Source organism: Mizuhopecten yessoensis, unplaced genomic scaffold, assembly GCF_002113885.1.
Source record: "Mizuhopecten yessoensis strain PY_sf001 unplaced genomic scaffold, ASM211388v2 scaffold11133, whole genome shotgun sequence".
NCBI classification, from domain to species: Eukaryota; Metazoa; Mollusca; class Bivalvia; order Pectinida; family Pectinidae; genus Mizuhopecten; species Mizuhopecten yessoensis.
The window spans coordinates 2,949,794-2,965,061 of NW_018408896.1; the positions used below are offsets into that span (position 1 = coordinate 2,949,794).

At 36.4% G+C, this 15,268-nt stretch overlaps 1 protein-coding gene across 1 annotated transcript in view; it reads right to left on the bottom strand.

Moving 5' to 3' along the window:
• The window catches only part of LOC110466407 (telomerase protein component 1-like), a 59,576-nt gene that overhangs the window by 12,422 nt on the left and 31,886 nt on the right, over positions 1-15,268 (bottom strand). The window contains exons 22-48 of the mRNA XM_021522860.1: positions 14,691-14,925; positions 14,188-14,370; positions 13,387-13,562; positions 12,756-12,903; positions 11,986-12,162; positions 11,702-11,794; positions 11,320-11,452; positions 10,737-10,914; positions 10,224-10,333; positions 9,545-9,633; positions 9,204-9,318; positions 8,538-8,643; positions 7,998-8,166; positions 7,542-7,637; positions 7,024-7,148; positions 6,573-6,722; positions 6,190-6,295; positions 5,568-5,687; positions 5,112-5,210; positions 4,534-4,681; positions 4,145-4,251; positions 3,365-3,519; positions 2,979-3,087; positions 2,477-2,596; positions 1,658-1,765; positions 834-987; positions 167-312 (exon numbers count right to left, since the gene is read on the bottom strand). Coding sequence (XP_021378535.1) covers positions 167-312; positions 834-987; positions 1,658-1,765; positions 2,477-2,596; positions 2,979-3,087; positions 3,365-3,519; positions 4,145-4,251; positions 4,534-4,681; positions 5,112-5,210; positions 5,568-5,687; positions 6,190-6,295; positions 6,573-6,722; positions 7,024-7,148; positions 7,542-7,637; positions 7,998-8,166; positions 8,538-8,643; positions 9,204-9,318; positions 9,545-9,633; positions 10,224-10,333; positions 10,737-10,914; positions 11,320-11,452; positions 11,702-11,794; positions 11,986-12,162; positions 12,756-12,903; positions 13,387-13,562; positions 14,188-14,370; positions 14,691-14,925 — 3,655 coding nt within the window. The remainder of the gene's footprint in view (positions 1-166; positions 313-833; positions 988-1,657; positions 1,766-2,476; positions 2,597-2,978; positions 3,088-3,364; positions 3,520-4,144; positions 4,252-4,533; positions 4,682-5,111; positions 5,211-5,567; positions 5,688-6,189; positions 6,296-6,572; positions 6,723-7,023; positions 7,149-7,541; positions 7,638-7,997; positions 8,167-8,537; positions 8,644-9,203; positions 9,319-9,544; positions 9,634-10,223; positions 10,334-10,736; positions 10,915-11,319; positions 11,453-11,701; positions 11,795-11,985; positions 12,163-12,755; positions 12,904-13,386; positions 13,563-14,187; positions 14,371-14,690; positions 14,926-15,268) is intronic.

Sequence of the window (15,268 nt, forward strand, 5' to 3'; positions counted from 1 at the left end):
TTTTGGTATGATTATTCTTTTAAAATCATGAAACTATGTTAATTTTGAGCCACAAAACAGGGGAACTGACAAAAGTCAGGTCTTATGCCCCAAGAGGCCTGTGAGAGCGACTCGTTTTGGACAGAACATGTTTATGGTAATATGAAGAGGCTTTGATCAGGCATACCTGTAGAGGTTTCCACAGTACAGCGGTGCCGTCATCACCACATGTGGCTACAATAACCTCCTCCAGATTCACTGCAGGTTTGTGAGTTTTTTGGGTCTTTGCTTCCAATTCGTCAGCCTCTACTACAGCACTCCAACTCATTTCATCTGAATAATACAAGACAGGGGAATAAGTCTTCATATTAAAAACAGGGGCCTCTTTGTTTATGCGGAACAACCGGTTTGTTTGTTTTTAAATGTAACATTTTCGGGTATAAATCCTGGCGGACCTGCGAGTGTTAATGTTAATGTAGGCCTTGTAAGGCTTTGTCAAGGCTCGCCTGAAAGCAGCATCAGATTACTAGGTCCGACCTTATTTCATAAACGAACAACTCTGGTCTAACCAGTTCAACCGTTTAGATCACGATAAACGAATGCAGCCCTGGTTAATTCTAATCTGTTTTGAACATTTATGAAATGATGCAATAATAACAAACATTATATTTCAGATACTTAAAAATCCATCAATTTGATCGCCAATCATTAACTGACATTCCATTCACATACAGTGATGAAGGAGTTGCAGAGAATCTGATTACGTGTCGGAGAGAATCTGATTACGTGTCGGAGAGAATCTGATTACGTGTCAGTATTAAAGAATTATTCAAGACAATAAAGAAACAACAGACCTTGAACATTGACTCTGTCGACTTCAGACACTCTGACGTAGAGGTCACAGGCGTGTGCTGCCCTCTGGTGGGAGTGTAGAGTGGTGATCTCGACGCCCTTGTGTGACCACACTTTGACTGATCCGTCATTACAGCTGGACACAATACAGCCGTACTGAAACAAAGAAAACAGAAATAGTACTGGATAAGGAGCACAGTACAATCAGGAAATGGCAACGACCTTTTAGGCTGGGGTAAACAAAAATAGTACTGGATAAGGAGCACATTACAATCAGGAAATGGCAACGATCTTTTAGGCTGGGGTAAACAAAAATAGTACTGGATAAGGAGCACAGTACAATCAGGAAATGGCAACGACCTTTTAGGCTGGGGTAAACAAAAAAGATGCCTTAATTTTAAGATTGATTGCTGAAAGTTACTTTGATTTCTTTGTTTGAAATTATGGATAGTAAAAGCTAAATATATTTACAAGTTAAGCTGATTAAAAGTTAAGGATAGTTATAAGTTAAGGTAAGTTATAAGTTAAGGATAGTTATAAGTTAAGGATAGTTATAAGTTAAGGTTGGTTATAAGTTAAGGATAGTTATAAGTCAAGGTTTGCTACAAGTTAAGGATATTCATAAGTTAACTCATTCAACCCTGAGGACATATTTGATTCAATTGATTTCAATTCATAGGTTGAAATAGTTATTTATGAAATTTCAAGGTTGAATGAGTTAAGAATAGGTAAAAGGAAGAATAGCTATAAGTTTAGGAAAGATACAAGTTAAGTATAGCTGGAAGAGGACCCTTATTTTGTACTTAGTAACATATCTGTCTCTCACCTTGTAGGCTACCGATGATATTGAGGACATGTGACCAGTAATCTTCTGTTTCTCCTCCCCGGTCTTAACATCCCAGACTTTAAGAGTGAAGTCATTGGAGGCTGTCACCTACAAACATACAGAATAATTAACACCAGGTAGCATAAATAACAGCTGTGGGCTCTATAAACAGGTAGCATAAATAACACCTGTGGGCTCCATTAACAGGTAGCATAAATAACACCTGTGGGCTCTATTAACCATTTCACGCACTGAAAACCATAATGGACTCATCCAGATCAATGTATGGTAGAGTTTACTAAGTTGTATAGGGCTGAAAGAATTAACAGGTAACATAAATATGGAATGTGTACATAAGTTAGTAGATTTTACAATAGTGAACATGGTTTTGTTTTGTTGTTGTTTCGTTTTTTTAAAAACTTAAACCATGTATAAAACATCATGTAACTGTGCTCTGAAGACGGCCTCCTTTTCAATGAAACATGTCAGCACGTAGGATGTAAATCAAACATTACATTTTGTACCGGATTCAGTGGTGTTGTTGCTCATCGTTTCTATTTTCATTTGCCATGTATAAAACAATACTGTAAATCCTGACTAACTGTGTGCAGTGTCCATTTACACAAATATACATTAACTCATTGATTATTAAGGTAACATGTCACAGGTAGCCCAAAATTAAGCATATATCCTTTATAACTTTAACACCAATCACAGAATTACTGTGTAGTATTTATTCTTTAACGTAAACCACATATATAACGTATAAGGAAATAAATACTTTGGTGATATTGCTAATTCATAGTTTACTGTACATACCAGAAAATCTCCAAACCAGCTACAGCCGGTCACCCAGTCTTTGTGGCAGTCATGTAAAACTTGTATTGGGGTAGAGCTGGAGTCCAAGATACTCATCCTCAGCTCCCAAATCTTCACCGACTGAGGATAAAACAGGTGTAGGGATTTATAACCCATTGATGACACTTCAGTTTGCACAGATTGAGACTGGGCTTTGAGGTTCATTTGGAAGTTCTCTTAATAGAGTTGTCTTTAACGTGATTTCTAAATAGAGGCAGTTCCTTAGGTAGATACCTAGTAATTACCACATCCAAAATATCACAATTCACAGTATAAAATAAAATGAAATGATACTGAAACCAAATAGTAGCTCTCAGTCTCAGTAAGGCAATTTAAAGTATTCAAACTATACTTTATGTTTTTGCACTCTTACTGAGGTAACTCTACAATGATTTTACAATATTCACTTAAACATACATATTAAATGACTGATCAATTAGAAGTAATATATTTGTTAACTCACCATGTCTCGACTTGCTGTTGCCAGTCTTTTCTCATTGGGGCTGAACACACAGGCAGTCACTGCTCCGGTGTGTCCAAGCAGACCAGCTACCGACTTCAACTCCTTAGAGCTGTTCATTTACAAATATTTCATATCAACATGGATTTTATTGCTTCAAAGTTTTGCATCATATAATTTTAAGTTTGTAAGTTTATTATTTGAAAGTCTCTATAGCCTAAAATCTCTTCACAACATAGGTGACCGTTGTTTGTGTTGAAACAATCTCCGTTTCAAATAGAAAAAAGAAAAAGAAATTAAAATCAATTACCCACGACCCTTAACATTTGACACATATGTCCTATATTACCATACCAGGTACTAATGTTTTACACTGATCTATACCGTACCTCTTGCCAGATCTACCCCAGACAGCAGGAAACACACAACATTGACAGTCCTCACTGCCGGTAGCGATGTAGTTTTTAGCTGCTGACACACACAGCACTGGTTGTGTGTGAGTCGCCATGGAGCTCACCAGTTTACCATCATGTGCATTTACCACCTGCAAAACAATCAGCAATATTATACATTTTCTGCTCTCAAAACAGCTGTTACTTTAAAATGTTGAAGTCTATGGTAAAACATTAAACACGAGTACTTCCTTTTGTGTTGTTAAACCATTGTTTTCAATACAAACTTTCATGGTTTGTGGGGTATTGTGGATGAGTTATTCATTGTACAAATGGTTTAACTGCAGTCACAAAAATCAGGAATGTAAAGACATTGCTATTGCTGAACTTGAAGTGAAGTTTTATGCTAGAGAGTGCATCCACATGCTCATCATAAAACTGTTTATAACACTGTGTCCTTGTCAATTATCAAATCAAACCGGAAAAACTTCCCACTGGCAGTAATATCTATGAAAGACATTTTGTGCTGAGCATTATTTTGGATCAATATGCTCGTCCAATAGATGTGTTCTGTCATATTAATGATGGAGATATATATAAAACGGTCTTCCTTTCTCTGGTTGAACATGACTGCGGGTTGAGTATACGCATGAAAAGCCTGTGCTAAGTTAAATGGATATGACAACTTGGACAAATCCTGTATCAATTTCCCCTCCTTTCTACAGCCTAGGACATCTATACTTATCACAGATAATACCTTGTTATATCGAGACTTACCTTGCTTGTATTGTCGTCTGCTCCAGTGAGGAGGTAGGCACCATCAGGGCTATAACACAATCCCCTTACTCTGGACTTGTGAAGACGACTGCCCCACAGCTCAAATCCTGTAATGTATAATTATAGTCTCCATCATTGTGTGCTCTCAAGCTCTACTACCTTGTTGCATGCAAAGCTAAATCAGTTTTTTGAAATACATAAAAAAAACCTACAGTTACCATTTATTATAATAAATTAAAGTTATGCATTTCTCTGTATTTTTTCTCAAAATTCTTGTAAATCAAAGTTGAAATCACAGCAGTTTTGCACACGAAGAATCAACTTTCTCACAAAACATGCCAAATCAAAATCAAACTGGGAGAATGTTTCACATTATCATGTTATCTTACCTGAGAGCACATCAAACACCTTTACTGTTCCCGAGTGGTAACCAAGGGCAACAACAGTACAATCAGGGTCAAATCTCACGGCCACAATGGGTTCTCCTCCCTCCTCACCAATCTTGAGTGTGGGTAGACCCAAGTGTCCTGACCACACCTATCAACGATTACAATTCTATTTATTAGAATGAGTTAGCAAGTATAATCTACAAGCTTCATTGAGTTGGATCTCTCCCACATTAGGAAATACAAATAAAGGTGTGATGTTATGTCACACTGTGATACGATCAAAAATATCATTGCTTCTTACTGTGTATAAACTGAGAAGTTTCCTTATATACCTAGCATGTGTAGTGTAAATAAAAATAATAGCACTATGTTATTTTAAATACTAGATTGACGTTTTATTTCCACAGTTCAGTTAAGTTATTGTGAAAACATATTTGTCTTGTACAATGTATTATCTGTTTGACCTCTGACCAGTATAAAATATTTTTCTGAAACAAATGTGTTAGAACAAAAGTTGTTACCTTTAATGCATCTTAGCTTTGTATGCTTTGTATGCCCCACCTTCACCTATGACCTACCTTGACCTTGTGGTCATCACTAACGGTGATGAGTTCCTTCCCAGTGGGCGAGTATATGAGCTTGTTGATTGGGGCTGAGTGTCCCTGGATACTACCAACCTATCAAACACAACAAGTACATATTTGTTAATATATAATATGGTAGGTGGTAATTTTGAACATGGAACAAGCTTAATTGTTGCAGTTACTTTAATGTAACTGTACACAGTAATATTATCAAACATTAAATTTTCACCCTTAAATCTTCAAAAGTATATTTTTCCTCCCAACTGTGGTTTTATTTATTGTAAAGACCTGTGAATTAAAGATTGTTTGACCTTCTGAATTTGTTACAAAGAATAAGTTCATAATTATGAGACTTTATGACAATATTGGACCAACTTTCCAACAGGTAACTCTAACACTTGCTGAAATCTTATGTTATTTGCCTTACATGTATTAGGATTATTGACATACCTGATTGCCACTCTGTGCTGCCCAGATCTTCACGTCACCGTCGAGAGAAGCTGAGGCAATGTGGCGTCCTGAAGGCGAGTACGCTACGTCTCTCACTGACGTACTGTGGCCTCGCAGTATCTGTGGATACACAAAATCAATACAACTCCACTGAATCAAACCCAAATAACATGAAATGTAGCTCCTATTTCAAACCAATTGTTTCCCTATATACCGGGCAAATTTTAACACATTACCTGGTTAAAATATCGTTTAACCAAAACCTGCGAAATGTCTTATGTGCCCATAGAAAAATAAACAATCGAATCATGACTGAAACAAGTTATCAGATCTGGAATATAAATATGGTTTTGTACAGTTTTACTGTAATGTGTGAAAAAACTATAAAATGCTTTAGGATCTCAAAATCATGTTTAATAGCTAATTAAAACATTAAATAGTAACTATTTTCGCGGTTCCAACAAGTTTGAGTTAAATGGGTTTTACAGTACACTAGGAAACTTCATCCTCTCACTGTCCCTGCTGTACATCTACTAGCACGATGAAAATGTTTTTCATATAACTTTAGCTATTGGACGTGGCTATTGATGTAGTTTTCCTAAAGTTTGGGCCCAATACTTACTGCCTTCCGCTTTTTATGGAACACATCCCAGACCTTGATGGTGGCATCCCAACTTCCTGTCGCAAGGAGCTGACCTTCAGGGTGGAAGGATACACTGTTCACTGGGCTGTGGATACAAATAATTAATTCATTTAAGTTAACCAATCAATATCTAACAGTGACTGTTGATTTACTACAGAAAATATACATGAACATAATCCGTGCAAAGAAAGTCAAGTGGCATGGTCTTTTTCAGTGTTTTAAACCATTATTTTATATATATTTCAATCAGAGTAAATATATACAGTTCCATATAAGGCAACACAACAATTTTGTCTCTGACGATGACAAAGAAACCTGTAATTTATCAGTCCACATTAACGTTACACCTGTGAGATTCTCACCTGCCCACATTGAGATAGCAGGATATAGATCCCTTGGAAGTATCCCACACTTTCACTGTACAGTCCCAGGAGGCAGAGGCCACCAGTTTCCCGGCAGGGTCTGCCGCACACGCTTTCACGCGCCGAGTGTGACCCTTCAGCAGGTGAACTCTGGAAAGGACAAGCTCAAATAAATACACAGTGGCACCTTTAGCATGTGTATTGTGATAGGAGTGGAAAAATTAACCTGAAATCTCTGGACTCTAGAAGAACACCCTGCTTACTTAGCTACCTAGTACATATGTCTAGTGGTGGATCTAGTCTAGTTTCCTTCTACATATGAATCAAAGTAAACACAACATGCAATTTCATATACATCAAAATTATAAGTTACAAGAAATAACATGGTCAATTCATATGTATGGTAAAACAACATAAATTAAACTAAACCCTGCAGTCAGTAGTCACTTACCTGTGTCCATCCTCAACATGCCAGATGCTGAGGGTGGTATCATACGATGCGCTACAGAGCAGCATCTTACTGATGAAGCACACACCAGAGACAGCGTCAGAGTGGCCACGGTAAGTACGTACCTCCTGGAACACCATAACCAACAACAATGGTTCAATACAGATTTTATATCACTTGTAACAGGGAAATATGACACGTGACGGTAAAATATGATGTATATACATGTATTCTAATATTTTCCAACAATCAATGCTCACTAACCCTTATATACAGTATCTGCTCTTTATTTTTAAATCTCATACATTTAACAAAAATGGAAACCTTCATCTTAGCAATATCTACCTCATAACAAACAAATATCTTTATAATTAATTTATGAGCTTTTTTAAAGGTTGCACACAAGTAGCCTTTGACACAAAAAGTGAAATCTGCACCTACCAATACAATGGTACAGTCAAAAATTGGTAAATACTCTAGACCTTACAGATGACAAGGATTAGTTAAAATAATCTTCTTACCTTGCCAGTGCCCATGTTATACAGTCGTACAATGCCGTCAAGGCCTCCACACACGAAGTCCTGGCAGTCCTGGCTGATGGCAACACACATCACCGGCTGTAACACATTACACAAGATTCAGTTCATGGTTCACTGTCATACAAATATTTTAGAAGAGTTTTTTTTTTAGGGACACATGCAGTTTAAATTTTCCTGAATAAATGTTTCATCCCAGAAATAACTATTTTACCATCTAACGAATACATTGTATAGCTTTATAAAACCTACCCTTTGGAGTTGGTATAGTTTTACAGAAGTTACACTTTGGGACATAACCTATGGGAACATTTTAACAATTACCGTGGACTCTTTTCCCCCCAATAATTATAACTGAACAGAAAGACCCTGTTTAATTTGAAAAGGAGCCCATTTATGATACACACAGCACCACCACTGGGAGATTATCTAGAACCTTACGTGTGGGAGATTGTCCATGGTGAGGTAACATGGATCCTTGGTCGCAGGCTTGTTGTTCCACTCAATGTACTGTTTGTCTTTAACATCTCTGGACAAATCAACCGCCTGCTGGGCTGGTAGTGAGTCGGACGGTTCGTTGATAGCCTGTTGCCATGTCAACCCGGGGTAGCTGTGTAAAGAAAAAGGACATCTGTGTTTTACGAACAAGGTAGTTTTATAATGAAACACAGGTACATATAAAGTAATCACAATACTACTGAAATAATATTTGCACGTTATTGGTAACGAAACTTTGAACATGTGACGGACAGACATACTGCTTTCGCCCTTTGCCCATGAAATCAATTTTCGCCCAGTCTTAATTTCACCCTTTACATTTAATTACTATGTTAATTAAGCTGTTTACTTCTGTTCACTCTCATAATAAATTTGCTCTCATTACGGAGGGTGAAAAAGGCAAAAATTCAACTGCAGGGAATATTTCCCGGTATATGGTATATGAGACAAATTATTGTGATGAAGCACTAAGTGGCCACTTACCTGGTCAGGATGTGCATGTTCCTAGATACAAACATCTTGTACTGCTGGAAATTATCCGACACCACCATCTTGTTCTGGTCTCTGTCCATGGCTTTGTTTCCAAATGCTGAACAAAACATTAATAACAGGGTAAAGCTACAACATTTCAACTCATAACACGACCGAATCAGAATTTACAGATCTTGTTTAGTAAACTGTAAATCCATTATCACACAAACAATCATTCATATATGTGGATTGAAATATAAAGTTATTTCCTTATGTACGGAAAAGTAAGAAATTCTTATCACAGTAAAACCTGTTTACAATACAAGGACCTAAGTTAGAAAGCAACAACAATCTTTATAGACAGAAAAAAATGAAAAGACATATCACTATTTGAAATATCACTTTGAGAAATCTTAAACTGGGATTTATAAGCAGGTGATGGTCTCTGAGGCTGGTCTCACCATTATCCAGGAAAATTCACCATGTAACTTATCATACTTTATAAAAGACAATTTCTAAATCTGACATATTTTTCTGAAACAAATGTGTTAGAACAAAAGTTGTTATCTTTAATGCATCTTAGCTTTGTATGCTAAATCTAAAATTTCATTTCATGGTTGTAATCAAAGATTTAGATTTGTAAATTTTTGGTCACATGACTAAGTGTTTTCATGTTACCTTTGACCTGGAAGTCATCCATCAGTCTGGGTCCAAGGCCAAGCTGGATTTTCCTGTCGATGAATTTGATGTCACACAGCACAGCCTGCAACTCAGTAAACTCTCCGGCACACGACTGAAAGAATCATATGTATCTCGTTACAGAAATTATACAGGGAACAGAGGGCAAGGATTTTGTGACAAAAAATGTTTCTTATACAAAAAGACTTCTATAATCGAACTGGATCTCTTTTTCATAAATGAGTTTGCCTTCAAGTTGTGTTGTTTAATACATATTGAGTGTGATTAACAAATCGATCCAGAATTGTGTTTTTCTTAATGACACATCATGTATGACCTACCAGGTGATAGGGTAGTTCACAGTAGGCTCGGGTACTTTTACCATGGAAACTGTGGCTTTTGTCAGGGTCAGCTTGCCGGTAAAAATAACCTGAAAATAATTAACAATATCAACAAATATGCTGGTAAAAATAACCTGAAATAATTAACAATCTCAACAAATATGCCGGTAAAAATAACCTGAAAATAATTAACAATATCAACAAATAAGTCCAGCTGCTGTAGTTTAATATTTATCATTGATAATTAATTTTCGCAAACATTGCATACAAAAGCATTGTAAATTGTTAATAGTTCTATCCACCATTCTATCAGTACAGTGACAAATTTGCATAGGCCCTGATGTTTTTAGGAAAATATTTTTTTCTAAATTACATTTTTTTGGAATATAATGGGAAATATTTGTTGTTTTGTGACAAATTGGCATGGGTCATGATGTTTAAAGGAAAACTAGAAAATGTCTGTAAGACATGAATACTCCGGTCTCCATGTGGAATTCGTTTCAGTGTTTGATGTTCTATAAATAGTTACAACCACTTTGATCATGGGACGGGATATATGCGATGGACATGGGCAACACTATATAGGCCCCCCATTTTATGGCGGGGGCATGATAAATGATTGTAAATTACGTTTTAGTGCAAAATAATGGCAAATATTTTTTGTCTGAAGTTTACTTACCAGCCAGAAGTTTGTGTAGAGAAAACTCTTGTTCTGCTGCTGACCCTCTGAGGTAACGCTGTCTCACTGCAACCTCTATGTCAGCATGGGCCAGACTCAGTCGGGTGCTCCTGTAAAATATAGGTAATATGAAAGTAGATCCCAGGTCCATATATACAAGTTTTATAAAGCAAGATATTGCACAAATGATAGACTTATGATAGAAGAAATCAATTGTTTGTATATGGTATATTTTACACAAAAAAAAAGTATTTTCAAACTGCACACATGAATGAATGTATGTTCAAAGATAATGATAAAGAATGCCAAAATCAAGTACCCCTAAACGGTATTAATTGTTTGATACAATTACAATTAAAAATTCTTTATTCCAATTGCCATATATATATATGAATTCCATATATATATGAATTCCATATATATATGTATATATAGTGGTTGTAACTATATATATATATATATATATATTCCATATGATACCCTATAGGAAACAAACATATTTGTGATACATACCAGCGGTCCTGTGGGTTCAGGAAAGTCTGCAGTGACCGTTTAACCTGGGAGAAGATGAGGGGAGGTATCAGGTCCTCCTGAGATAGATGGATATTGATCACTCCCTGGACACTGATCTTTGTGCTCCCCAGCAGTGACTTTAGGCTCAGTAACTCATGTAGCTCCTCAGCATCCAAACCTGATAATGTAATCACCTATTAAGTAATATATTGTCATAAAACCCAACACAGTATACATCTTTCCAGCTTGTTTTCTAACAAAATTATTTCTAAGTCATCGTTAGTATTTATGCAAAAAAAACAAAAATACTTAGTACTTTGATATGTCTCAAGTGAAATTTCAGATAATGATCATTATAAATTCAAAAAAATAGCTGCTGCTTCTGTAAGGGTTGATAACACACTGTGCAAAATATCATAGAATCTAGACAGAAGGAAGTGGTGGACTCTCTGAGCCTTCCTGCCTCATAGCTAGTGTAGCTTTGTAGGCCAGTAGGCAGATATAGGTTGATTTTATAACCTCACTCCAAAATGCAAGGCTCTCATCCTCTCAAATAATATTATACAGCTTCTTTATGTCTCACCTTCCCTTGCACAGATGAGGAGAGACATTGCCATGACAACAGTTTCCTTGCCAAGGTCGTTCTCAAGGCGGGCGAGCACTTCCTGTAGTAACTGTTGTACAGTGTGTGGGAGGGACTTCAGCTTGCTGCTCACCTACAACAGAGACACAATGTATTGTAGACAGTGTTAACATTCTCTTCATTCAATTACCACAGTTGTCTTTTTACTCTACAGAGCCTTGTGAAGATTGAAATTTCTAGACTTCTATAAAAATGATCTTTTCTAATGGAAACTCATTAAAGAACCTATATAGAATTAAAACTTTTCACATTTACTAAGAGACACGGAAATTTGTACAATTATGATATGAATATGCTAGTAGGTGCTGTAGTATCAGCTCACCTGTTCAAACACCCCAAACACCCGGAGTTCCTCACAAGCTAGTTTCAGGAACAAAGGCATAGAAGCTTCTTTCTTGGACAGCAACAGCTTCAGCTAAAAACAGAGAGTAACAGCAATGAAATATAACTGTAACCAGAAAGGTCGCAAACCTCTGGTGCAATAATTCTTTCTGTTGATTATTTTTTTTGAGTGTGAGAATTTTGTCATCATACAGTGATAATTTTGTCTATTGGTTTGATAGTAATCTAGTTTGTCCATTTATAAGTATGTCAACATAGACATACCTGGTTGTTAAAGGGTGCCTCATCAAGAGCCTTCCTGTGGGTGGCCAGTGTTGTCCTGACAACGTCAGCTTTGTCCCACATGTCCAAACCACCGACGCTGACCTCTTTACCTTTGTGACGTTGTAGAGACTTGTGACACTTTCCAGCATCCAGCACAGTCAGCACGAATGTAACATTCTGAAATATAACACATTATGTAATACATCTGGAATCCATTAGGTAAACATGTAACGATAAATGCTCCATGTTACACCATTCAGCGATGTTGAATACATTTGTAAAGTCTTGTTAATACTGGTATGTGCAGTAAAACTTTGTCCTATCCTGTGCAGCAAAACTTTGACATTATAAAGAGGTTTGACAATACATGTATATCAATGGTGACTTTAAAAAACAATGTAGAAGGAAAAGAGGACCCTGAAATAGTTTGGCAGTGAGATGGAAAGTGAAGTAAGTGGCATTATACATAGGTTTTACTGTATATAAACAAGTGGCATTTTATCAAGGTTTTCACTAATTAAAGAATTAATTCAACAGACAACAGGTAGCTTGTAAACATGAGTGTATGGGGCAAAGGGCTAAAGATCCTTTGCGGTACTGCATACTAATTGAAATTTTCCCATCATAACTGTTACCAATTCCTCATTATTGAGACCTGTTCATCGCCTCTGAATGGCTATCATGTTTACTCTACTCTAATTAATTTGATTATTTGTAAACATTGCCAAAGAAGTTAGATAACCATCCCTCACTCTGGAACCTCTATATACCTTAGGTACAGGCGATGGCAGCCACTCCAGGTTGTCAGGTTGGTAGGCACTTTCCATGATGTCTATACCATCGATAAACACCAGCAGGGGTGAGTCACACATGGTACCAGCCTCCTCCAACATTTCACCAAACACCTGACTCAGGTTCCTGGAACATACATGTACTATTTTAATGGATGTGCTTCTTACATTGTCCAAAAAAATATCAAATTCCATTCAAATATTTACAATTTTATTTTAAAGTCAAAACAACAATGTAATTTCCATCTAACTTCAAGCTTAGAATAGAGAGTGTGACTGAACTGAAAGTCTGGTCGGTACAGGTTTTCAGCATATTCAGAGTTCACTCTATACAGAATGGTTATGTACAATGAAACCTCTCTAAACTGACCACCACAGTGTATCCATAGATCTTTGATACCTCATCAGCTAGCAAGACCATTATCAACCTGGTGTTGTTTCAAAATATGTCAGTGGAATGACACCAAAGGGACCAGTAATTCTGCATGGATTGTTTTATTTCTAGTTAAGCTGTTAAGAAGAGCTTCTGTTATATGCATCGTTGGGATTAGTCAGGTTCCACTGTACATTTTAGCTAGAGTCACCATTTCCGTTGTTAGAGTAGGCTTACTTGAAATCCTCAGGGACCTCTTTGACCAGTCCAAATCTTCGTTTGACTTCGTGAGCGAGACGGCGGAGGGTAGCCAGGATGTTGGTAGAACCCGGAGCAGCTCCTACTACATGGGTCAGTACGGACAGGGCACTGTCACACATGTCCGACTCCACGTAACCGTGCACTAGGGATGCCTAGCAACAAAGAAAATGGATTGTTATGTCGCTTGAAACACAAAAAACTATGGTGAATCATTACAGTTTAGTATTTAGTGTACCATGTTTTTTCTTACAGTAATTTATTTATTTGCAAAAACTTGAATTTGCAAATGAAAAAGAACTGGTATAAAGTTGTTTTTTTATTTGTCTGTGTAAATGTTTGTTAGATATCTGAAGTCTTAATTAAAACATCAGGTGTGTTTATATTACTAGACTCGAGCTAAAATATAGAATAATTCATAAGAGAATAGTTAATGAAAACTATTGATTTTTGTTTGTAGCATCACAAGTCACTATCTTGCTTGCAATTTGTTTACCAGTATATAATAAAACAGAAATTTTCTTCAGACAAAATGCTTGTTATGTCAACTTCATATTATATTCAAGGTAAAGAAACCTTAACAACAGATATGTATGAAACGTATATATGACCTCATTTCAGAATCCTCTGGGAGTATTCTACTAACATTGTGTAATACATGTTACGAGGAATAGCCCTGGCTGTAAAATTAAATTTGCCTAAGAAATATTTGCAAATTATCTTTGATATTTTCAACTCAGTTAATGGAATCCCTACAAAAATAATCATATAAATGGTTACCATGACAGCTGATTTCCCACTTCCAGGTTTGCCAACCAATCCCATAATTCCAGAGGGCACAAATTGTAACTGTTTGAGGCCTTCTTTGATCATTGTTTTACGCCCCACAAAGTTGTCTTGGTGCCGTTCCAACATGGCCTGGTGCTGTTTAGATGTATGTGTATTCTCATCCAACACCTCTGCCTGTAACACACAAAATCAGTTTGCCTTTTTCATTTCTTAACCATTCTCAGACCTAAGTCTGTTAAACACACATATTGTCAAACTTTGATTAATATTTTTAAATTAGATGGTAGATGCATGTTTGATAAATCAGTCTGTCATTTAATTTAAGGTGAAGTAAAAAAAAAATCAGCTCTCTGAGAAGATGTTTAATTTGTTTTCACCATTTTTTATGTCTTTATGTCAAAAACAGACATTTGTTTAAAAGCTTTTTTTGTTTTCATTCAGGTTTCAACCTTGACTTCTTTCCAGATTTAAATGTTCATTATGAGTTACTTTACCTCCTTGATGTAGAGTTTGTTCACTGAGTTCCAGAGGTTGTTAAGGACTCTAGCACCAAACAGTTCTAGGCCTGATACAAGGGGCTTGTCTTCTGCCACCCCTCCCCAGTGACATGGATACCCCTCATACACTTCCAAGCCACTGTTTCGTATCCTTGTTTTCAGGTCGGCCATTTTGTTTTTACACTCAGCGTTCTCAGCAACAAAGTCAGATGTGAATTCTGCAGGAATGTCCCTACAAAAGATGTAGAAAAGAGATTTTTTTCTTTTTCTTGATACCATATTCATGTCATTGTAAATGAACTTTTTTTAAAACATCTATTTATAAGGCTGTTAATCTGTGAATGCCCAGTAACAGAATAGAATATATGATTAGGTGCACCTTAATCAATATTTACAAAATGTTTCAATTCATGAGATCATGTTTACCAATTAACTTAACTGATAAACAGTTTATACAAGATACCAAAACATATCGACAGTATTTATTTTAAGTAAAATGGCAGTGTGGTACTATTCCTACTATTTCTGTTGTATTATTCAAATATAATCAGAAGATACTAAAAACAGTGGTGTAG